Genomic DNA, 24679 nt, shown 5'->3' with positions numbered 1-24679 from the left:
TCTTAAAAAAAAAGTAACTCGTTAAGTAACTTAGTTAAAAGTAACTTAACTTTTTAACTTAACTTTAACTTTTTAACTCGTTAATGCCCAGCCTTGATTTTTATTATAATATGGCCATAGGTTAGGTATAGGTAATGTTTTGTAAAATTCTGAAAGGCGGTAATTTACATTGATTAATTACAGACAATGTGTATATGTGGTGTATAAATGATCAAAAAACCAGGTCTATCGCACATAATTCTGAAATTTGATACATAGTGTTAATCCTATATCTAAGGATGTGCACCTCGAAGCCAATATTTAAAATATTAGCTCACACAGAGATTTGTTGGCTAACAAAAAACGAATATTTTTTTGTTGAATGTATTAGGTTGCCATATTGTTTGAAAAAAATAAAATAGTTATTATAGATAGAATTTAGATTTAGAATTTTAAGTTTGGTCCAAACAACCCAAATAAATGTGTTCAAAATCTGTGCAGTTTACATTTAACGGAGTTTAAGAAGGGGAAATCAACGGGCATTAATTAATTTGTCATGGGCAACTCCGTGCAGGATCTAAATAATAACATTTTTATTTTTATTTATAATATAACTCTCAAGGTCTTATTTTTATATTATACTTTATAGTCTTAAGAATACGAATAATCTGCCAAGAACCATACAAATGATTTTCAAAACTCGACATTAAAATCTGAATTGTTAGATAATAACGTAAGTTTAAGATAATAATAATAATATATTGTTATTATATAATACTAGTATTATTATGTTATTAAAATAATATCGACAAAATTACATCATCGAACCTTCGATATCTGCTTGCTTTAAGAGTAGTCATATTATTTTTGTGAACTCGTGGGAGTTTATTGGCTTTTATTAGTTTTAAACAACGATGGCGCGAAGAGTACAGTGGGCAAAGGTTTGCGGCGTCGAGACAAAGGTTGCGTCAATCTTATATAAAAGGGTTTTCTTTCTGTCCGTTTCTTTTTTTTTTCGTCCCCACTGCAGAAATCTATTTCACAGATTGTACCGATAAGTTAAATGTATATATATATATATTATATTATTAAATGGCTCGAAAGAGGGCTTGCAGGGAAACGGCTACGACAGCAGCAGCGGTGGAATCCTTTAACAGGAACGTTTAATTACTCGGAGCAACAGGGAAAATAAATGACAATAAAGGCGATCGAATCCCCGTGAGTATACGCTCCATATATATATATATAATTTTCAAGCGACGGGCCCTAATGCCGAGGATTTGCGTGTAACGGCGATTTATATTGTTTTTACTTTCAATGCGAGCACTTGGGCTCTACACACTTATCGAGATTAACCTCGACAGTGCGGCCCTGGCACAGCGGAGGTATAAAAAGCGTCGGTAGTCGTTTGTTTTTTCGTATTTCAATCATTACGATAATCTCGAGCTGTTGTTCTCGGAAGATGTTCGACGCATTCGAAACGATTTCATTATAATAATTTACACATTATAGGTACAAGGCGCGCGGATCCGCGTTTTTCCGTTCTTTCAATGCATACATTAGCGCTGTTTATCAATATAGCAGGGTTATTATTTTCACCTAAATAAAGTTCGTCATATTATCATAATTTTGGTAGAATTATGTGTTTATTATTTACCACCTGTCGAATTTATTCAATACCTATAATTTACCACATTACTCGTGTACAGTGATTTACACATCGGTATATCGTAATTATACATTTCCGTCTATAATTGATAAAATGCAATTACAGTCACTCGTATCAAAAACTCTTTTTAATTTTCGTAAATTAATATTCGAATTGACTACGTGACGTACGTCAAGAGTTGTTTGTAACAATTAAGACATGAAATATTTTAATATAATATATTATATATCAGTATAGATTTTTACTATAAACATATACGCGTATTATAGGTGCAATATATTTTTTACCTTTTATTTCGTCTGTATATATTGTCATTATTGTTACTGCAGTATATACTCGCTACACACGTCAATTTGTTTTACAGGGTAGTTTCTAGTGTAAGCAGACCATATTATAGACATATAGGTAGGGACTATGTAATTTGTGTTTCGTATACGACCGTGATATTTTTAAAATCCATTAAAACGACGGCGAAATTATTATTATTATAACGTGAATGGGGACGCCGACCAATATACACGTGTAGGATAATAGCCAATATATAGAACGTGTGTCGGTTAAACGTCGAAAAGCGTCAAAAAATTATATTATCGTGTTATAATAATATACATTATTATACATTATTATACAGTATTATAAAACAGTTTCACCGATATTATATTATTATTATACAGTATAATATTATAATATAAATAATGGTAAACATTATTATTATCAAACAGAGCTATATATTATATACGTTTGTTGCCGACACGTGGCCATGAGGTCGTGTATCTATGTACTACTAGGTATAATATGTATAGCGTGACATCCAAAAAGTATTTACCTATATTATGCAGTACTGCAGTAACTTCTATAAATATAATAATATAATATAATATATCGTATATTGCTCTACGCACCACCGCGCCGCTGTACCTTTTGTGCGGACGTTATCTCGAATTTCTAGATGAGTTAACACCACCCTACATTTCACGGACCGATATTAAAAGTCTCCGCCGCCGTCCGTGGTACACATATATATAGAGGCACCTACGCTTACTTTCCGCACCGATTTGTACTTTTTTTTATATATATATTCTCTTTCTCCTTTTACCGTCATATAAATTAAATGAAGTTTGCCGCCCGACAAAAGCGAGTTAAGTTGTATTATATATATATATATATATTATATAAATTATTTTTTTCATTACGCACGTTTTGTACTATACGTGTATAATATGTATTGTTAAGCTGTAGGTACAAAAAGAAGACCTTCGAATGTTTGACGGTGCGAAACTTTTTTAACTATAAAGCGCTCGACGCGCATATTATAATATACATACCGCCAGCTCCTATTGAGCGCGATTGACGACCGTATAATTATACGCGTAGTACAATGTGCCTTTTTTTTTACCAAGTATCAATATGATGAATTAAAATTAAATGATGTAATAAGCAACACAAGTTATATCGAATATGCTGTCCCACAGGGTAGTGTTCTAGGTCCTATTTTGTCCATACTATACATTAATACAGTTTGTGATTTAAACATTGATCGCAAAATAGTAACCTACGCAGATGATACCTGTCTGTTATTTTCGGATAAATGCTGGGAAGGGGTATACCTCAAAGCAACGAAAGGTCTACACTTAACGTACAAATGCACATGTAAACAGGGTTAACTATGAATTCAGACAAAACTATGTGCATGAAGTTATCAATAAATAAGATTACCAATGACAACTTTCCTCTAATAATTCATAATTGCCAAAATCGATTTATATGCAATATGCAAAACTGTGAACAAATTAATCAAGTATCAAAAATTCGCTATCTGGGTATTAATTTCGATAATAATTTAAGGTGGAATTTCCATATCCATAATTTAGTAGGGACTCTTCGATATACTCATTGCACAAATTAATTTTACTAAAAGATATTTTATCAGTAGACATTTTACGAACCATTTATTTTACGTTCTATCAGCCCATCTGTCAATATTTTGGTATGGGGAGGTGTAAATGAAAATGTTTTAAAAACACAAAAGTGAATTACATAAAATTAGTTGTTCTTCCAAAAAGATACCTATACAAGAAGTTTGCAATTTTATTTACAATAAAAAAATAAATTGATGTCACTCTGCTGTACAGTAGATTACAAGTTGGTCATTGTATAATGGATTGTATTAGACTTGAATTCAATGATATAATATAATTGTATAAGAAAAACGATTCTGAGCGGAGACAGTTGGTCAGTCTGGATATTTTATATTGTTATTATTTATTTTATCCTGTAAGTTGAATTAATATTATAATATTATAATTTTTTACTCGTTTTTATGGTGATAAACAAAGCGTTAGAAATTAAAATCCCATTTTTAGCGTTTTTCCGTAATTTTTTGGTGGTTTTTCTCGTGGCATTAAATAACTATTGAAAAAATCGAAAAATGACCTCTCTAAAGTACCATCTTGATCCAATTTGCTAAAACATAAGGTACTATATGTTGAAATCGAAACACTCCTTCTGGAAGAAGTTTTGTATACAGGATATAAAAAAAAAAATAATAAACACCATTGTCAAAACAAAAATAGCTTCCTCGCTCCGCTCAGAATCTAAAATTAATTAGTCTCAATAACAATAACAGACACTTAAGAGAACATATAGGCTATAATTTGCCAGTAAAATATACGAAAAAATCCTTTGGCCAATCTTTTGTTGACTATTTAGGTTCTACCTAATTTAATCAGATGCCAACATTATACAAAAAAATATTCATATAGGTCTAATTAATGAGAAATAAGTAGTCTATAAATGGCTATTCGCAGAATTAATTACTTCTTAAATAAGAGTCCGCATTTAAATGATTTCAGAGATTATGATTTTTATTTTAATCTAATTTGTTTATTAATATTATTAATATTAACTACGAATTTTTAAAGAACGAATATTTTGAATCTTACTATACGTTTCTCTTTTTATATTTATATAATGTCGTTTGTTTCTCTTATATATTATTGTATTGTATTGTAAACTGTTAACTATTTCTTTATTTATACGATTTATTGTACTCATGGGTAGAAAAAAAAATTACAATATACCACCTCCTCATTCTTTCAATATTGGTACATTTATACTATACAGGTTGATTCCCTGGCCATGTCCGCCTCCTTTTTTCCTTCAAATTGGAATTTTTAAACAGGTACAGATTCTAAAATTTTAAAAATTCTTGAGATTTGTTTGTACTGATTAAGAAGAGTCCTATATACAAGCTTCTGTTTTCAATTGATAACCACCATTTTCTACTGTAAATTATCAAGCTGATAACTTTTCTGAACATTTTGACGTATGTGAATTAAAATTCGAATGAGTAGTTTTTGAGTTATTTGACTATATGTAGGTACTAACTATTAAATATGATAATGGGTTTGGAAGATATGGTAATTTGAAAACTTTATTGATTAATATTAATCTGTCAACATTAATAATTTGTAAAAATGGTCCAATAGGACTTGAGTCTAATAAATACGTTATTATATATTATAGTCTAATTAGATCCGATATTATATTATATCTACTTCATATTATTGTAAAACCATTTTTAAGGACTATATTATCCTATTTATAAACATTTTTATAACAGGATAAATAGTCGTTTGAATTTCGATTTAGGAATACATCAAGATTTTCAAACAAATTATCCACTTAATAATTTACGGTAAAAACGGGGTTCTCAATTTCTCATTTCAAAAGCAGAAGTTTGTATCATCACAGGACACTTCTTAAGTAGTACAAAACATTTCAAGAATTTGAAATTAAAGGTCTTTGGGTATACTTAATATTTTCATTAGTCAGAATTTGAATAAATGCATTATTAAACTAAAAATGGGGGTGAGCATATGCTTGGTGAATAATATCATCGTAATAAAAAGTCTTAGCCGTTAGTAAAATTTTGATTAAAACTTAAAATCTGGTATGCATACCATCGTTGGTATATCAATCTCTATAAACCAGATTCTACCACACTGCAGGTGACAATTGTCAAATTGCTTGACAAATTTTAGACCTTAGTAAATCAAAATACTATGATGTTTAAAAGTATATAAAATACAAAATAAACTGAATGTATTGAATTTACAATTAAATAATGATAAAATTAAAGGTAAGCGTATTCTTGGTGAATATTATACTCTGCAGGATTTATATAAACACAAACTCTATACTTTCTTTACTAACTACATGGGTATAGGTACATTATACATTTGACACACTATTATATTATAATATTATCCGAACGCATAAATATAATTTTGACGGAAATGCACATCGAATCGTGTGTATTCGTTTTGGGACTCTAGAATCACATATTGTCTTAAACGGTGTTTTCCCGTTATTATTATTATTATTATTATTATTAATATATCATTTGTATTTTTATGTCGACGTCAAATGACATAAAAGTTATAGTGAATGACACTAATGGCGTGGATATGAAAAGTTTGTCGAGACACTAATGGACGTCAGCTAAAAGCATCCACGGAAAAGCAATAAACGTAATTGACGATGTAAAGGGTTTTTTTCATATATTATATTAATGATTTCGCGGCAGTGGCGGGGAAGGATGTATACAGCAGTCACTATATGAGTGTGTCGTGGTTAAATCGTGCGTGTCGTCACGCGAAAGTACAATAAGTCCCGAGGTGTAGCGCCAGTATTTTCAGTAAAAACGTGTCGATTAAAAAAAAAAAATTATTTAAGCTTAAAAACAATAACAGCAAAAAAATCTTTTAGGTATCATACAATGTAATTAATTTATCAAAGCAAAAGCTATATTATATATATCTGGCATGTAGACATATTCACAGTAATCGACTCAAAGACGCAAACAAATTCATTGTTTTTATTATCATTTATAGTCTACATTTACGTTACCAACAGCCGAGAAAAATTATAAAAAAATAACTGTTTTAAAACATTTTGTGAATTAATTAATTTACATAGGTAATATTATTTTTAATTTCAATCACTCGACCAATATTATTGAGGACTTCTAGTTTTTTAAAAATTTGTCTAGGAAGGTCGCAGAAAATTATGAATGATATGTATTAAAAAATAATTAATGTGTTTTATAACACAAGGAGGTTATATTTAAAATTATATTTTACATATTTTGCCTTTATTGCATAGAAATGCATATATAAGTATATTTGACCATGAAAAAAGTCAATTTGACGTTGGACCGCAGAGTACTAGTTTATCTCAAAAAACACAAAAATATAATATAACAATGTGTGATTATTATTATGCGGAGATAACAAAATATAGTAATCGTACAAATGATGAATACGTATGATACGCGTTGAAACATATACTCGAAATATACGATTATTTCTTAAGTCGCGAACATTTAAACTAACTTATAGAACGACCACCAAAAAATTGACAACGTTGCACAAAACGAGAATATTTTTTCTGAGCTCAATCAAGTTATATAGGCAGTTGTAAACAAAATTGACCGTTCTCAATGGGATATCACTGATTATATTATTATTGTATACATGTTTATACAGGTTATAAACAGGACGAGATATGTAATATTTTTACGAAGGTTTTTCATTTTTGATTAAATTCGAATATCTAGAAAATAGAGAACATAAACGCAACTAAAGTATAAAACCGATTAAAGTTAATGTGTTTAAACTATATAACGTCTTTGTCGTCGTTTTCGTTGTCTAAAAACAAGTGATACTGTCTTATAAAGTAAAAGGGACCGGCTCAGATTACAAAGATAAAAATAAAAGCTTTTTTCCAAATAATGTGTATATGTAGGACGACTGGGCTGTTTTTCTAGACGACTTTTCCGTCGCCGCCACAGCTATATAAATGACTGCTGAGGGACATTGCTTTGACAATATTATTACGGTCTGTATAATAAATATGAGTTTCGGAGAATATATCCGTCTTCTATTGATCGTTCATTAATACAATGAAATAAAAACCATTATTCTATAAACACAAGGCAATAATAATAATAATAATAATAATAAACGGTTTTCTTGAAAAATAAGCAGTGAGAGGAAATCTTATATATGGTTTTTCGACGCGAAACGATAAAACTCAATATTATTATAAATAATTTATAGATAGGTAAAATAATTAATCGTTCCCAAACATATTACCTATAATTTTATATTCATTGGAAATCGAGGATTCCAAAGTCGAAAATTGATTCACATTATAAAAACAAAAATAAGCGCAGAAAAAACATGAAATTCATTTTTTAAATTTTTTTTTTTTGTAGTTTTACACTTTGGTTATACAACATATAATAATCTGTTCAAAATTCACGATATTAAATTTTATGCTGGACGGTTAAATAAAAATTGTGACATTAATAGAGTGAACGATAAAGAGAGAAACGACGCAGTAACGAACTAGATAGGGCCAATATTGAATGTATTGCATAATATTTATACTTTTATAGTCATTTTTATAAAAACATCATTTCCCTATATTGCACATAATGGAATTGTGTTTGTGTGTTAGTGCTAGGGTCGTAATAAATGGGGTGCAAGTGTACATGGTATATATTTTATGGGGACAGCATCATTTTATATAATATTTATTTTATTTTTATAAATGTTATTTAATTATTTTTGTTCAATTAAGTCGCGTTCTGCAATACTTTATTACACTATCTGTAGAGAAAAAAATTATTATTTTTTCTAAACTTATTATTATTATAGGTGTACAGCGTACATCTTAAATATTGATGAATTGTACGTGTCTATTATTATTATCATACATAATATAATGTATGGATGTATATTATTTAATAATTGTATTAAATTATTCGAAAACGATCAATTATATTGTTTTATATGAACAAAATGGCTTACAGATAAAATCATAGAGTATACACATTCCATAGCTGCTTATTATTAATATTATAATGTCATCAATGACAAATAGTTAATAATATATTATTATAAATGTATATATTTTAAAATTCAAATAAATTCAATAAAAATGAAAAATTATTCTCTCACATCCGTTGTCAATTATTAAGAACGATAGGTAGGTATAGGTATAGGTATAGGTACTCTAAGGATATTTCCAACAAACCAACAATATTTTATTATTGGAAAAACTATAAAATCAATCACACGGACGATACCACCCTACAGTATTCGCGCGTGTTGATAACATGACTACTTGACTTTTGGGTGCAGGACAATCGTATATGAAATCCTCGTTTTATTGCAATAAGCCTCAAGGGGAGAACATGGCTGCATTCCGCTGATAATGCAATTTTCCTCAGTACACTGTTTCGGTGGATTATAGTGGAAATAAAATATTACTCTTTATACACTACAATACACACTTTTTAAAATTTATTTATACGAATTAATTTACAACAAATGTTGTAAGCACCAAATAGTCTAATTATTGCAATATTAGTAGATGCCCTGAGTGTTAAATAAAATTAGAAAGCTATTATATATAAACATTTTCAAATATCCCCAAAGCACATTACGTTTAAATAAATAAGTGGTTAAAAATCCAAATTTCTAGAGGCTTCCAATTGTAAATATAATTGATTTTAATATAAACTTTTACGCAATAATTGCAACTGCTTCTTTAGTTTTTCAAAATTATTTTTCACGCATATAATACGATCATATTCTGAAATTATTCTAATAAAACACCAAGATTTCAAAAAAAATGATTTAATATCCTTTTAACTTCTAAGATGATAAATATTGATAATATTAATTTCTATATAGGTATATTTTTTTATCCTATTATATTTTATAACGAAATGTAATGTTATTGCTTTGTAGGTAGGTATACCTAACAATAATATTATCAATAATGGTAGTTATTATCATATTTTTAATGGGTTTCTCATAATAAAATAGTTTTATTTAGTTAATATAACAAAGTTCAATTTCAATGTGGTACCTAGTAACAATGAATAAAATAATTTTAAACGTTCACTTTTCTACCCAAATCATATGAGCTATTTCTAAAATTAAATAATATTTGGAGTGCATTTAAATTAGCTCAATTTTATACAAATGTGACCAATATTATAATATTAGATTTATAACATTAAGTGTAGTAAACTCACATTTTGCAGGCAATTAAAACACAAAATTTTTCTTATCATACATTTTTGTGTGTAGTTCACCATTATTGCTATTGCTATATTTTAATCTGTAGAGCACTGTATTTTTGTTCAACTCATGTAGTTTATAATAAAATATAGAAACAAGTTTATTTGAATATAGTATAAAGAAACTAAGACTCAGACGTTTTAAATATAATGAAATAAACATGCGTTTTAAACAGATGTAGTAGACTGACTAACATTTTTATAAATCACAATTTAACTAACTTTATTTTAGATTCTGAGTGGAACGATGAATGTATTGATTTTACAATGATGTGTGTTTTTTTTTGGTTTTTTTTTTGTGTCTGTCATCACCTTTTAGGACAGTAAAAGTGCTTGGATTTTCTTCAACAATACCTTTTCTGATAGGAAAGTGAATCTAGTTGGTACTTTGGGGGGTCGAAAGTAAAATTTTTCCAATAGTTTTCAAAAGCGCCGTGAAAAACAAAAGAAAAATTAAGGAAAAACGGGAATTTTTTACGCAAATCTGGTTGTTTATATTTCCATTTTCTATACATGATAAATTTTTCAAAATATTTTGATTTGTTTTGAGCTGTTTACGGACAATTTCAGTTTCCAATTTAATTAGTTTTTATTTCTATGAATGCCAATAAAACGTTATTTGTTGAGTAAAAATACTGAAAATTTAATACAAGGCTCCTACTATATTGTTACAATGACATTTGAAAAATATTAAAAATCCTTAGTCACAGTTTTTAGATTCTGAGTGGAGTGAGGGAGCTATTGTTTTTACAATGGTGTTTATTTTTTTTTTATTTTTATTTTTATATCCTGTATACAAAATTTCTTCCAGAAGGAGTGTTTTGATTTCAACATATAGTACCTTATATTTTAGAAAATTGGATCAAGATGGTACTTTAGAGAGGTCATTTTTCGATTTTCTCAATAGTTATTTAATGCCACTGGAAAAACCACCGAAAAATTACGAAAAAACGCTAAAAATGGGATTTTAATTTCTAACGCTTTGTGTATCACCTTAGAAACGAATAAAAAATTGTAATATTTTAATATTAGTTCAACTTGATTACCTACATGATAAAATAAATAATAACAATATAAAATATCCAGACTGACAAACCGTCTCCGCTCAGTTTTTCTTATACAATGATATTATATCATTGAATTCAAATTTAATATAACCATTATACAATGACCCACTTATAATCTACTGTACAGCAGAACGACATCCACTTATCTGCTTTTTTTAATTAGCATTTAAAGTTCAAAAATTGACAAAGTATGTAAAAATCACGAAAATTAGCAAATTATTTTGAGTTAATAATTCGTAAAAATTTTTCTTTTTAGAACTAAGATTTTAAAATGTAATACAAGGTTTTTTATAGGATAATCTACCTTTATCAAAAAAAAAATGTCTATAAGAAACTCAAATTAAATTTTTATGAGCGTTTGGAATTCATATTTTTACAACATTTGATATTCACTCAATTACTTACGTAACGATTATCTTATTTTGATGTAATTAAAAACGAGTGACTGTAGAAACTTTGAAAATTTCACTGAATGTTTATATTAGCATTTTCTATATACGATAAAATTTTGAAAATAATTTGACTCTTTTTGAGCTGTTTACGGACATTGTAAATTTTCAATTTTTTAGTTTTTTTTTCTATAAATAACAATAAAGTTTTATCTATTGGGCCAAAAACTGTAAAAAACGAATACAAGGCTCCTGATACATTGTTGCAATACCTAGCAGTTGAAAAATATTAAAAATACATAGGCACAATTATTTTTTATAAGCATTTGAAGTTGAAATTTTGACAAAATTTATCAAATTTAAAATTGATTAATTATATTGTAGTTAAAAATTTATAAAATGTTTAACTTTTATATCTAAGGATTGACAATTTAAAACAATATTCCACGTAAATACTTAAATCTGTTACCAAAAATTCTAAGAAATACATAAGCACAGTTTATTTTTATAGAAATTTTAAGTTCAAATTTGGACGAAATTACATATTAAAAAACCTGGAATAACTATTTTAGTTATTTTGTTGTAATTGTATAATATTATTTGTGGATACCTACTTGAAACTTCTAAAGTATACTATTATATATCTATGATAGTACTACGGTTTGTTGTTGATGTATAACGCGTTACCTAATGGATATTGTGATATTATTAATTTGGAATTTATTATTGATACCTATTATTATAATAAAATACATATAATAGGTCATTTTTTTTTTTAATACTATAGATAAGTATTCCTATATAATAGGTATGTCTAATACCTAAACTGACAAACTGTCTCCGCTCAGAATTGTTTTTCTTATACAGTGATAATATTATATCATTGAATTCAAATTTAATACTATCCATTATACAGTGATCCACTTGTAACCTACTGTACAGCAGAGCGACATCCACTTACCCACCTTTTTTTAAAAATAATTTTAAATTTGTTTTTCGTAATACCTTGAGGTAAATGCTATAGCTGAAATATATTTAAAGTGCAAACGACTTTCGACTAAAGACAACGATCCTTATCGCCCGTAAAAAAACACGTTACGTCGTTACATTATTCTTAAGTCTATGTTGCGAGTTTGTTATACCTATACCTAAATAATTCAATTTATAAAAGCTTTCTTATAGGATATTCATTACATTAGATTTCCTTATATATTATATGTATCCGCGTTTTATTGCTAGCACGAAAACTTTTCGTTAATAAATTGAAACAATAAACTTACCCCTGAAATATTCGTAGAACTTTGTTCTTGACAATGCTAGCCCACTCTGGCAGTGTTGGTGCCATAGCGATGTTTTCTGGGCTGTACCGCTTGTAGGTATTATGATGTTATCCATACTATAACATTTCAATTTTCATAAGAATTAAAACATTTTGTATACGCTTTTTAATACACAATATACCTATAACTTATTATTCTATAAATGTATAACTTTTAAAAACGAAAAATAAAACAATTAAATGTCTATATAATGTTATTTATTTAAATATTCAATAAATTAACCTATTAATTATATTGTATAATTGAAATACACATATTGGTAAAAAAAATATGTTGAACACCATGAAACTCAAAATTGGGTCTCACCAACTTTGTCCTCACCATCACGGATTTTTAATAGGTTTACTAAAATACAGTTTTGACAATTTAAACAAATATTGATTAAAATAAAACGAATTATCATATTTGCAAACTTGTAAAACCTATACTGAAAGTGGCAACACTGTAGATTTTAAATCGGAGGAGCAACTTTTGGTAATTTGTTGAGACTCAGAATTGGGTCTCATAGCGGATAGCCATATTTTGTGAAAAACACCGTGACGCTTAACGTGTTAAAAATGTATTATAAAATCCAGAAAATATACTATTATATTATAGTATAGTATTACTACTATAATAAGTAATAACTGAAAGGATTGTATCACTTATGTAATTATGTCTAAATTAAAGTAAATTTTCAAGGTGTCATTAATCATTTTTAAATGCTATACCTATTATATGTGTTATTATTTTAATTTTTAAATGTTTTTTTTCCAAATAATTATGCACATTTTAAAAATTAGATATACAATATCCATAAAATACCATTTGCATTCGACTGTAAGTAAATTTGAAACATATTATTTAAAGCTTTAAATAATAATATTAGTAAGTAAAATAATTAAGAATAATAGTTAACAATAGTTAACAATAATTAACAATATGATGATTCCTCCACTCTATATTAATTATATACATTATTTTTTATATTATTATATTTTAGAATAATTTAACAATTATAAATTAAACCTGCAAAAACATTATTTGTATTATTTAAATAAGAAAAAACATGGAAACAAATTTACTGAAATAATAGATAGGTATATTACTGAATTTAACAGTTTATTAATAATTGTCTATATCACTCAATAATATAATTATAATTTTATATTATACATTTAGTAGTTTAATTATTTATTTAGAACTGTTTATTTAAAATATGTACTCCAATACAGTTCACTTTTAATATAAGAATCGTTTAATGGGAAAAATAATATTTAATTAAAATAATTATAAATAAATCTGCAATGATTAGTATTTAGTACATAATATTATAGTTTCTGGTAGATAATTTTATTAATTTAAATAAAATATAACACAATGTTTAAAACTGAATTTTGTGTTATATAATAATAATAATAATAATAGAAATATGTTTTTATAAAATATCCGTGAATGTAATTATATAAATTAAAATGTTAAATTTAGTACCTTCTAGCCTTTTTACTGATAAAATAAAAAAATTCTTGCACGGAGTACATAGGTACCTCTATTTTATTAAAATTGTGCGCATGTATTGTAAACAACAAATATAGACAAGACCTCGGGCAAGACACAAACACATCTAATATTATGTAACACGCATTTTTAATTTGTATGCAAGTGTTTTAAAGTTCAATACATCAAGTTTTTTCGCTAAATAAAGTTCTGTGTACAATGGAAATACACCACGTTTATTGTCTACATACAAAATGTAGGAACCCCAAACAAGAAAAATAACCCCTACTATTAAGATATTAACCATATTTGGCACAGATTCAATTCCAGTGGTTATATACAGTAAATCAAAATAACTGAACGAGCTAAAAAACATAATATTATAATATAGGTACCTACTCTGTTCTAAAAAACAAATAAATTATAATAAATTATAAGATACTTTATACAATTAAATGTTCCTACTTTTTTAATTTTATAAATCAAACAAAAATGTAATATTGAATTAATTATGATTTTCAATGAATAATGTAAATTATTTTTTACAATATTCTATTATAAGAGGTTCTATAGGTAGTAGCTATAGGTATACCTACCTATAATTATTATACAAAATATGCAACATAAATGTTATTTTATTTATTTATTTATTCCTGCTTATTGATGCTTATACAGTATACATAACTACATTAGTGAAAATAGTGGATATTTCTGGTGCAAGTCATTTGGTCGAAGGTTTAGTTATCGAAAAAAAGCGATCGAATGTCATGTGGACGAAAAACAGATAGTCGAATATTGTATTAATATAGTCGAAATATTTTGTGGTCGAGTAGGTTTTTTGGTAGAAGTAAAGATAATGATTAGCTTTTCGATCCAGGTTTGTCTGAAATCGATATAATTATTTATCATTATTTAAATTATTAATTTTATTATTGTATACCATAGGACTACATAAATAAATCAAAACCTTACAATCTACTCAAAACGAAACTGAAGCAGTAATTGAGATGTTACTTTATGGACGCAGTAATAAAAAAATTCAAGTACAATCCCACAGTATAGGTACGCTTATAAGAAGTGCAACAAAGACTCTTAGCTGATTAATAAACATACTTTTATAAATAATAAAATGCATCGTATGCGCATTGAGTAGAGGGTTATTGGGGAGGAGGCTAGTGTTTAGCACTAGGTACAGCTTTCAAATGAACAATCATAGTTAACTCTGATTACTCCAAGTAATTTAGACCACAAAATAAAATGTAAATATTGTGTGGTATTATTTAAAGACAGTTTATTCGTTCATCCACCATTTAATAGTAGGTATATAATATACACTATATATAGGTACATATATGTATATTGGTATAGGTACGTACAGTATTATTTTATAAATATAATTGGATACAGATACTATTAATTGCGTGTAACGTATTATTATGAATATACTCGTATAGTCGTATATCTAAGCATTTAATATAATGTTGGATAATAACGTGATAAAAGCAACACGATATGTAATTTCAGTAAAATTTTTCCAAGTAACTAAAATATAAAGCACTTCTTTTTATATAAGTATTATTCCTGCAAGGATTTCATAGAAATACGACTGATCCCCTTTCCTTGATTTCCTTCCAAAAACACTAGTTGTAGTCACCAGCTATTCGGAAAACCTACCCATACAAGTACACAACTATATTCATGGACACAATCATCCCAATCATAAAGATTATAGAATACTACCTACGTCAATATGACCCTTAATACGGATAATATGTTAGGTTTATATTTATGTAATTAAACTTTAATTTGATTCTGAGACTTTTCTTCTAATTGTATTTTAATTTATTCTAAGTTTATCTGTTGCACTCATTACTTCTAAATTTGATTTTTTTAATAAATTGTATACCTATTATAATATTATAACCCTTGAAAAATTTTCATGTGTCGTAAATAGCAGAAATAAATAAAATAATATGATGAGTTACGCTGTTTTGAAGTGATCAAAAATTAAAAAAAAAATAAATTCAACTAAAAATGTAATACAATTTAATGGATAGGAGGTACCTTATACATTTTTTTCAAATTTGAACTCGTTACAATTAAATTCTCAGTTTTGTAGACAATATTTATTTATAACTGCAGTATATTTGCTCGGTATAATATTTTATACGTACATTTAATTAAGTTTTCTTAAATAGTTTTAATTTTTTTGATTTCTTATTAGAATTAAACCTATATTATATTTGTTAGGTATTTTTATTCTGACGTTGGTTGTTCACTGACAATTGTCAAAACTTGACCTGTGCTCTGTTTATTTTTTAATGAAAAGTAAATTATAATTATTTTAACTATACTATTTTATTTGCGTAACGATTAAAGTAACATACCCAACACTGGCCCTACACGTATTGGAAATAATGAATATAATCCATTCATATTATATAATATGTACTATTATACCTAATATATTTTAAATGAATAGTTTTAAAAATTTTCCAACTACCACCCATTATTTGAGCAATGAACTTTTTTTCGGCAATTTATACTGGATCGATAAAATAATAACATAAATTTAGGTATAATATATACCCCGAGTGCCATAATATAATATCTATTATAGACCTGCAGAAACTGCAGCACAGGTCACGCAAATGTTATGTGTGAAATACAATATATATTATACTATCGCGATACATGCAATAGATTATATAACGACAAGATTTGAAAAAATAATATGTATCATATTTTATACATTATTATTGAAAAAAATAGGTAGGTAGGTACCATAATATAGTAATAATATTATACCTACATTTATACGTACCATGTCTGCGGCTCGGCAGCGACGACGGCGACGACGGCGACGGCGAAGACGACGACGACGACGACGACGACGGCGGTGGCGGTGGCAGCGGAAAAGCGTGCGTATGTCCGTTCGATTGGTGAAACGTCGGCCGAGCGGCGGACAACCGGGCGGACGCGGAAAATCCCCGGGAAAGCCGATGAGCCGGGTCGGACGGGCGGTCTCGGCATTGCGCCGGCGCCCGTCGGGTCGCTCGCGGTTGGCTGACGGGCCGGATGGTCGACCAATGACGTGGGCCAAAGTTCGCCCACGGCCCGGGGTCCCCCCGCGGCGGGAGTCGTCCACCCACCGGGTCGTCGTGCCTCACGCACCTGACAGGTGCGCCTCGGAAAATGGCTACACGTCGGCGGCTAGAACGGAGGGTGGGTGGGCTGGCTGGCTGGCTGCCAGGAAAAACGTTCGTGCGGAAAACGGGTCGTGCCGCCGCCGATACATTAAATTTTATTTTTCAAATAGTTCCACTGAAAATATCGCATCTCATCGTGGGGTAAACACAGATATATATAGGCATGAGTACCATATATATATATATATGTAAAATATATAATAAAAGTGTATAGGTACATAGCAGGGGCGGCCAAACCGCGGTCGATCTCAGACGATTTCAAAGTCGATCCTCCTTTGTTATATATAACTTATTATTGTTACAATACATATTTTGGATTAACTTGCATTTTATGTAAATTGGCATTTTATCACATGAAATTTCATGTTAAGTTATAATATCTGAGTACCGAGCTATATACTTTCTATATTATAATGATCATTTAGAGCGGTGCCTTCGTTTAGAAGTCAGCGACTATTTTCCAAATTATATTATATTATATAGGATTAACCAGTATGTTTATTAATATAATATTAGTTATAAAGGCTTGAAAATAAAAATAATATTTTTTCGTCGATCCTCGAAGGAAAAATAGGTACCTATATAATCAAAAAAAAATATGGCCATCGCTCAGGTTGATTTTTAAACATTCTCGCTCCAATTCTATATGTCTATAGCAATGGTAGATTTGGGGGCTTAGATGATTTGAACATTTTACTAATTAGGTACTATTGATCCATTAATATAAATAATTTGAAAAATTATCCAAGTAGGTACCTTATAATGAATATCGAATACTACACCTAATAATACATATTATATAGGTACCTACTATTTATCTTATATTTTTATAAAACCACATTTAAGGATTATACCTATATTTACAGTACAAACATTTTAATAACTCAGAAACTACTTATTTCAATTTTAATTTTCATACAGTTTTTGTACATTTTCATTATTACCACTTAAAAAATGTCTGCATGTATCGCATAAACACCTCTCTGCAATACATCCATTGTGTTATGTAGGTAGGTATATAATATAATTCATATAAGTACGCCATGTAGGTACCCGTGTTGTATCCATGTATATAAATGCATGTACACATGGAAACAAATAACTACACACATACTATTCATAAATGCTCACAAAAAAAATGACAATTTATTTATATAATACAACGTTGATGTGCGTTTTAAAATAATATTCGACCGTTCAATGGTTAAGGTTATTGTAGCATAATACAATTATATAACATTGTGCAATAGTGTTTAATACGAATAGTACAACGGAAAGCAATGATTGATGAAAAGCTTAAATGCTATATTATTGCCACATAAAACACAATGTAACAATAGTTCATAAGTTATTTTATAGTTTTATACATTTCAGAATTAAAACTTTAAAGTAAGCACATTAATTTAAGTCGACAATTTTTAAGAATAGTTTATATTTTTCTTGCTCAACCATTAATGAGTTATTCACTTATAGTATATAGCGATTCGGGGTGGAACAACGCTTGCATTTAAAAATTCTAGAAAATAGAAGTTATAATGAATATAATAAATAATTTTTAAAAAGCCAATTTTTTTTATTTATCTGCGTGTTTAACGATTTTAATATTTTAACTAAAAAGCTCTTTAATAAAGAGTCTTTATACAATTATACTATACACATGCATATGCATGTCATTAATATTTTATCTTATAAGCCACAACATTGCAGATTATTATTATATTATATATACTCGTCTAAAAACTCTTAGTAATTTGAATTATGTACAGGTAAATAAGCAAGATTTGGAAAAATTAAGAGGTACCTATTAGGTTTAACTATTATAATTTAAGCAAAATATGTTGATTTTGTGTAAATCCGATTTCGTATAGGTATCTTTAAAAAATGGTGAAACAATATTCTTAAATAAAAATAATTACTAATTTATATTGTATAACGCTATTTCAATTTATTATTTGTTGTGAATTCACCTAATCTCAGCTGTTATATATTTTTTTTTTTTGTCATATAGTTTTGATTTGAAAAAAATTATTTTGTATTAAGCACAATATATGGAGGGATACAAAAGAGAGCTTGGCTAGTTTGATTGAAGAAACTATTCAATAATAGTACTTAATGGCGTGGGTAGTAACAATATAGTAGTGGTCAGTCGACTATAGTCGACTTTCGACTAGTAAGTACTTATTAGTGAGCTACGCTTTAAACTTCGGCCACGGTCACCTGCAATTGTTCGAGAAGAGAGGTTTTGAATGAAAGAGTTTTCTGTGATTTGCTAGTTTAAGGTGGAAGCGTTTACCTACCTATATAGAGTTGTATCAACGTTTTTTAATGTCAGATTGAGCTTTAGTTATCTGCCGCAGAGGTATTTGGCAGATCTCCAGAGTTAAATTCCGTATAACCAGATATGTTTGAGGAGTAGCTTATTCATAAGAATTTTATTATGTAGTGTCCATGTTTGGACGAAAGGAGGAGGCGAAGCTGTCAGCAGTTGGGAGAGATTGGTTTTTGAGTGTGATATGGGGGGAAGAAGCTTATGGGTCTGACTGTGAACTGTGAATGTGCGGTGGATGGATTTGGATTCGTTGAGTTTGAATCCTTACTATATTTGTACCACGCCAAGAGCATGTCAAGGTGTGTTTGGATTCTGTTGGATGACTTGGATGCTTTGAGAGGGTCGTGGTGGAGGGCAGGATAGCTTTATCATCAGCGAAGCCACCAGTGTGGTAATAGGTTGGTAGTGGGCTGGTCTGATGTGTACAGGTTGAACAATAGAGGTGCCGCTACAGCTCTTTGCGGTACTCGTTAGCCGTTTAATGATGATATAAACATATTGCCACTACAACAAGTTTAATTTAGGATTGTAAGGAACCTATACAATATGTATAATATACAGTAGAAACTCGATTAACCGTCAATGTCGGGACCGAGACAATGACGGTTAATCGAACAGACGGTCAACAGAAATACAATAATACAAAACAATTTTTCAATAAAAGTATATAATATGTATGTATTTTACAACGTAATTTTCAGTCAAAAATAATAAATTTAATACGTCATAATAATAAAATGAAAATAAATAATAAATACCAATAATATACAATATGACGTAATAACATAGAAACACTATTTTAAAAAATATTAAACAAAATAATCCGTAACTTCTTCTGTTTTTTTAAGTCACGAGCTTTTTGAGCGGCCATGTTTCGTATTTTACGAAGAAGTAAGACCTGCGTTACATTTGCCTCCTCTTGTACCTAAAACCAATCAATGCATTTTGATAACTTTTTTTTTTCGGTGACCGATGGCGGATAACAAAAACTGACGGTAAATCGAATTTCTACTGTAACATGTTGTGTTAAATATATCATATACTACCAGCGGCGTAGATACGATTTTTTCTGGGGTGGGAGGGGGGTGGGGTTAAAATATATTTATGATACAAATTGCAAGTTATTAGTTAAACTAAACGTCATTTTTATTTTGTTTCAAATTGGTATTAGCTATAAATAGTTGCAATAGTTTTATATTAGACTGTTATAATAATTCATAAAATAAAATCCACTCGACGTCGTTATCGCTATTTTTGTCGATTTTATAATTGGTTATTATTTCAGTAATAGTTATCGAGGCCTATGATAAAATTGTTGTCGACGATAATTTTGTCGACTTGTCGTGCCATATAATTTATTATTCGTACCGTCGGCAGTTTGCCGAAAGTCTATTATCACAACAATTTTCCCAAAACAAAATACCAATATAAAAAAGATTTTTGTTTGGGAGGGGGGGTGGAAACCCCTAACATAAATACATAATACGTATTATATAATACGGCTGGTATAGAGGTGTATAACATTATAGAGGTACCTATATAGCTGGTATCCTCGCAGCTTTATAATAGTGATTGCGCAAAACGGTGTCTGTATGTGAATGTGTTCTATATATTATTTCCTATTCGATGTCGTCTCCATGGAAAACGCATCGATCTGCAGCAAAACTCAAACAGCGACACGCGCTACCATTTTACATAACATACATAATATTACATTGATATTTTCATGGGTATACACATAAATATATAAAAAATATACACAGGTATAAATAACACATTACACATGTGCATAATATTATATATAGTACCTTTACCTACATGCAATTTGAAATATGCGTAGCACATAAAAAAAATAATATGAATAAATATATTATAGGTTATGTATGTATTATTTACCACGTGTCATACAAATGAAATTTATTTGTAGGTACATAATCGCTAGTATATAAGTACGTCTGTACGAGAAATATAATTTTACAAAAGGTTGCCAACTGCCCTGCTGCTGATAGAAGCAGTAAGTACAAAAATACAATTTTTGAGAAAATTAAGTTTTGTGTTTGTGTATTTTTTCTAAATGAATTACATATTATTTTAAGTATACATTTTTACTAAGATAGATGGAAATTACGCTAGAAATTGAAAAAAGCTATTAACTTTGAGATATATAAATTATTTTTGACAATATTCCATAAAAAGTTACTCATTTCACTAACTCTAGCATGAACCGCACACATTAAATACTATAGCTATACAAATACAATTATTATGAAATTCTGTATCATCAGTATAAATCATTTAGATTGCTAGTAAAAAATGCAGTTACCAAATAAAGGATAAATAAAAAATATATTTATGAATCATTTATGAATCATTTATAACTATTTGGATATTTTTTTATAAATCACTTCATGACAACTAAATAACTATCTATGTCAAATAAAATTGGGTTAGGATTAAAAAATATATATTTTTTATCGTTTTAAGTTTTTTTACAATAGCGTACTTACATTTTTAATTGTATATTCCGAATAAGAATATTACCCGGAGTGTTTCGATATTTAAGAATACAATTCCGGACGAGCAGATAATTAGTTGTAACTTAAAAGTATTTACAGTTTAAATGAGCGGAGTAGTGGAGCAACATTTGGTGGGGTATCCCTGTGCCAAACAACAACTGCTCATCTAACCTTTAAAAACCTATAACTCTTAAACATCTCGTGCAAATTTCTTTTTATATGCATCGGAGTCCTCCAAAATAAATTCGCCTGTGTGATATGCCATCAAAAATATATTTTGTCATTAAAAACATGAAAATACATTTTTCTTTAAAACGATAATGATAAGAAATTGCGAAAATTTTAGTATAAAATTTATTTTTTAATCATTTTCAATTATGTAAAAGGAATATTTTCAAAAACGATAACATTTTTTGAAATAATGACTGGTCCGTGATAAAAGAATTATTTAGAATATATACATAGACATGGATGAGGGGAAGCAGAACTGCACCATTAAACGGCCGGGGTGACCGGGTCTAAAAAAAACTTTGCTTTGCATCCTTTACAGAAATCAATACAGAGTATAACGTAGATGCTCTTATACACTTCTCCTCGCCCACTTCCAAAAGTGAAACAATTTATTGTTGCACGCAAGTACGCAGAGATAATAATAGGTACTATATATTTTATAATATAATATACAAATTACGATATTGTGTATCACATATATTACGACCATTCTGCAGCATAAGATAAAATATATTTAAGTTTTGAATTATGATAAATTGTCCTCAGCCCATGTAATGTCATATATTATATTATACAAATAAAACAATATAAATTGATACGTATTATCATCCTGATAAAATTATATACCCATCATAATATATGTTATATGCGTCATATTATTAAAGCCATCTCATCATTATTATTTAAGTCTCTACCTGATATATTAATAGTTATATGCTACATTTCTACTAACTATATATCATGTATTACTAAATTATCCTTATTTTTATTACTTAATATATTTTCATATATAAAAGCTGGTTTTAGATGTTAACGTGAATATTTTAGTATTTAATTTTTAGCTACACATTATATTAAATTTTGTTTTATATGTAAAAACTGATTACATTAAATTTAATAAGACCAATGGCCAGAGCTGCCGCGATTTTTATGTTGAGTAAAAAAAAAAAACTCAATAAATAAAAAAAATACATATAAATTATAAATGATTATTTACAACTGTATGTTATGCGATTCTAAGCTGGCATTCTATTTCACGCTTGTGCATGGAGTGTATATACCTAAATTATGAAATTTCCAAGAATATTGATTACTATTTATTGGAGAATAGAATGATTCAGTTCAGAGATTTACAAAAAATTATAAGTCACTTGTCTGGATTAAAAAATATTATAACTTATAAATATATAAGTTGCCGTGGTCACATGAAATAACTATACAATGCTTAAATTTGAATTTAGTATGGGTGACGGACGACGGGGTAAGTAATATAGGACACGCTGAGACATGGCCAACCTCATATAGTTTGTATTATTTATTTATTAAACAAGTTGTATAAATAAAATAATTATTAAATAAAATAGCTACAATCCTAAAAAAAAATTTGATTTTTAAAAAATAAGAATTTAATAATGACTCAATTATGATTAAGTGCAATGAAAACAACAAATAAATATTAATTTCCGAAAAAAAATTGTTTACTTGAACATTTATTCAGAATCGTGGGACCCGACAAAGAAAAAAACACGAAAGTAATACATCTCTTAAAAATATCAAAATTATATAATTTTATTTTATTTTATTTATTTTAGGAAAATAGGAAAAAAAATGTAATATATAACTTTACTGTACGCTAATAACCTCTGTCGTTGAAGCGTGGTTTTTTGATAAATAAAAATATATATATATATTGATATATTTTAGGTTTTGTAGTAGATAAATGTCGAATAACAATAAACTATACTATAATAATATAATGTATATATTATAAAATAATCAAACAAAAGATTAAAACGCCAAATATATTTGCCAAAAAAAAGTTAAGTAGGTACCTACTAAAATTGAACGAACTTAATATTTTTAATATTATAGGGAAAATGAAATATTAATGTCTTCTTGCACCTTGGTATCTTTCCTACTAATAAATCAATAAATAATAATTATAAAAACAATGTTAAATGTAATAAATTGTTTAAAATAATATTATAAAGAAATATTTAAAAAAAAACATGGGGACAAAAAATTCGTCATCTTTCCCCTCATGCTATTTTTATTGACAGAACGTTAATCATTCACCAAAACTATTGTAAAAGAAATAGGTCTCCGATGAATTAGTAAGTACTTATTGAGTTGTACTTTCAGAATATTATAATAAAGAAGTTGAAAAACTGACCGTGGTCTGATGATTTTCTGCGTTTCGACGCTACAAAATTACACTAAAATAGGTACGCTGTGCATGAAATTTTATCATAATTTGCTTTAACATCAATATACAAATAATTATATCATAGAGTAACACTCAAATCACATGGAGCC

General features: G+C 28.2%; 1 protein-coding gene across 2 annotated transcripts in view; it reads right to left on the bottom strand.

Moving 5' to 3' along the window:
* LOC100159443 (vesicular glutamate transporter 1) overlaps window positions 1–17076 on the bottom strand; it is a 92838-nt gene extending 75762 nt beyond the window's left edge. Inside the window, exons 1-2 of one of the 2 annotated variants that reach the window (XM_001943897.5) lie at window positions 16903–17076; window positions 12543–12658 (exon numbers count right to left, since the gene is read on the bottom strand). In XM_001943897.5, the coding sequence (XP_001943932.2) occupies window positions 12543–12607 (65 nt within the window). In that variant the 5' untranslated portion in view covers window positions 12608–12658; window positions 16903–17076. Of the gene's footprint in view, window positions 1–12542; window positions 12659–16890 lie in introns of both variants that reach the window. The other variant, XM_008190129.3, reaches the window with a different exon arrangement.
* Between the last annotated feature and the right edge of the window lie 7603 nt (window positions 17077–24679).

This window comes from Acyrthosiphon pisum, chromosome A1, assembly GCF_005508785.2.
Source record: "Acyrthosiphon pisum isolate AL4f chromosome A1, pea_aphid_22Mar2018_4r6ur, whole genome shotgun sequence".
NCBI classification, from domain to species: domain Eukaryota; kingdom Metazoa; phylum Arthropoda; class Insecta; order Hemiptera; family Aphididae; genus Acyrthosiphon; species Acyrthosiphon pisum.
Note: the sequence above shows the minus strand (reverse complement) of the source record. Positions and strands in the feature narration are given on the sequence as shown.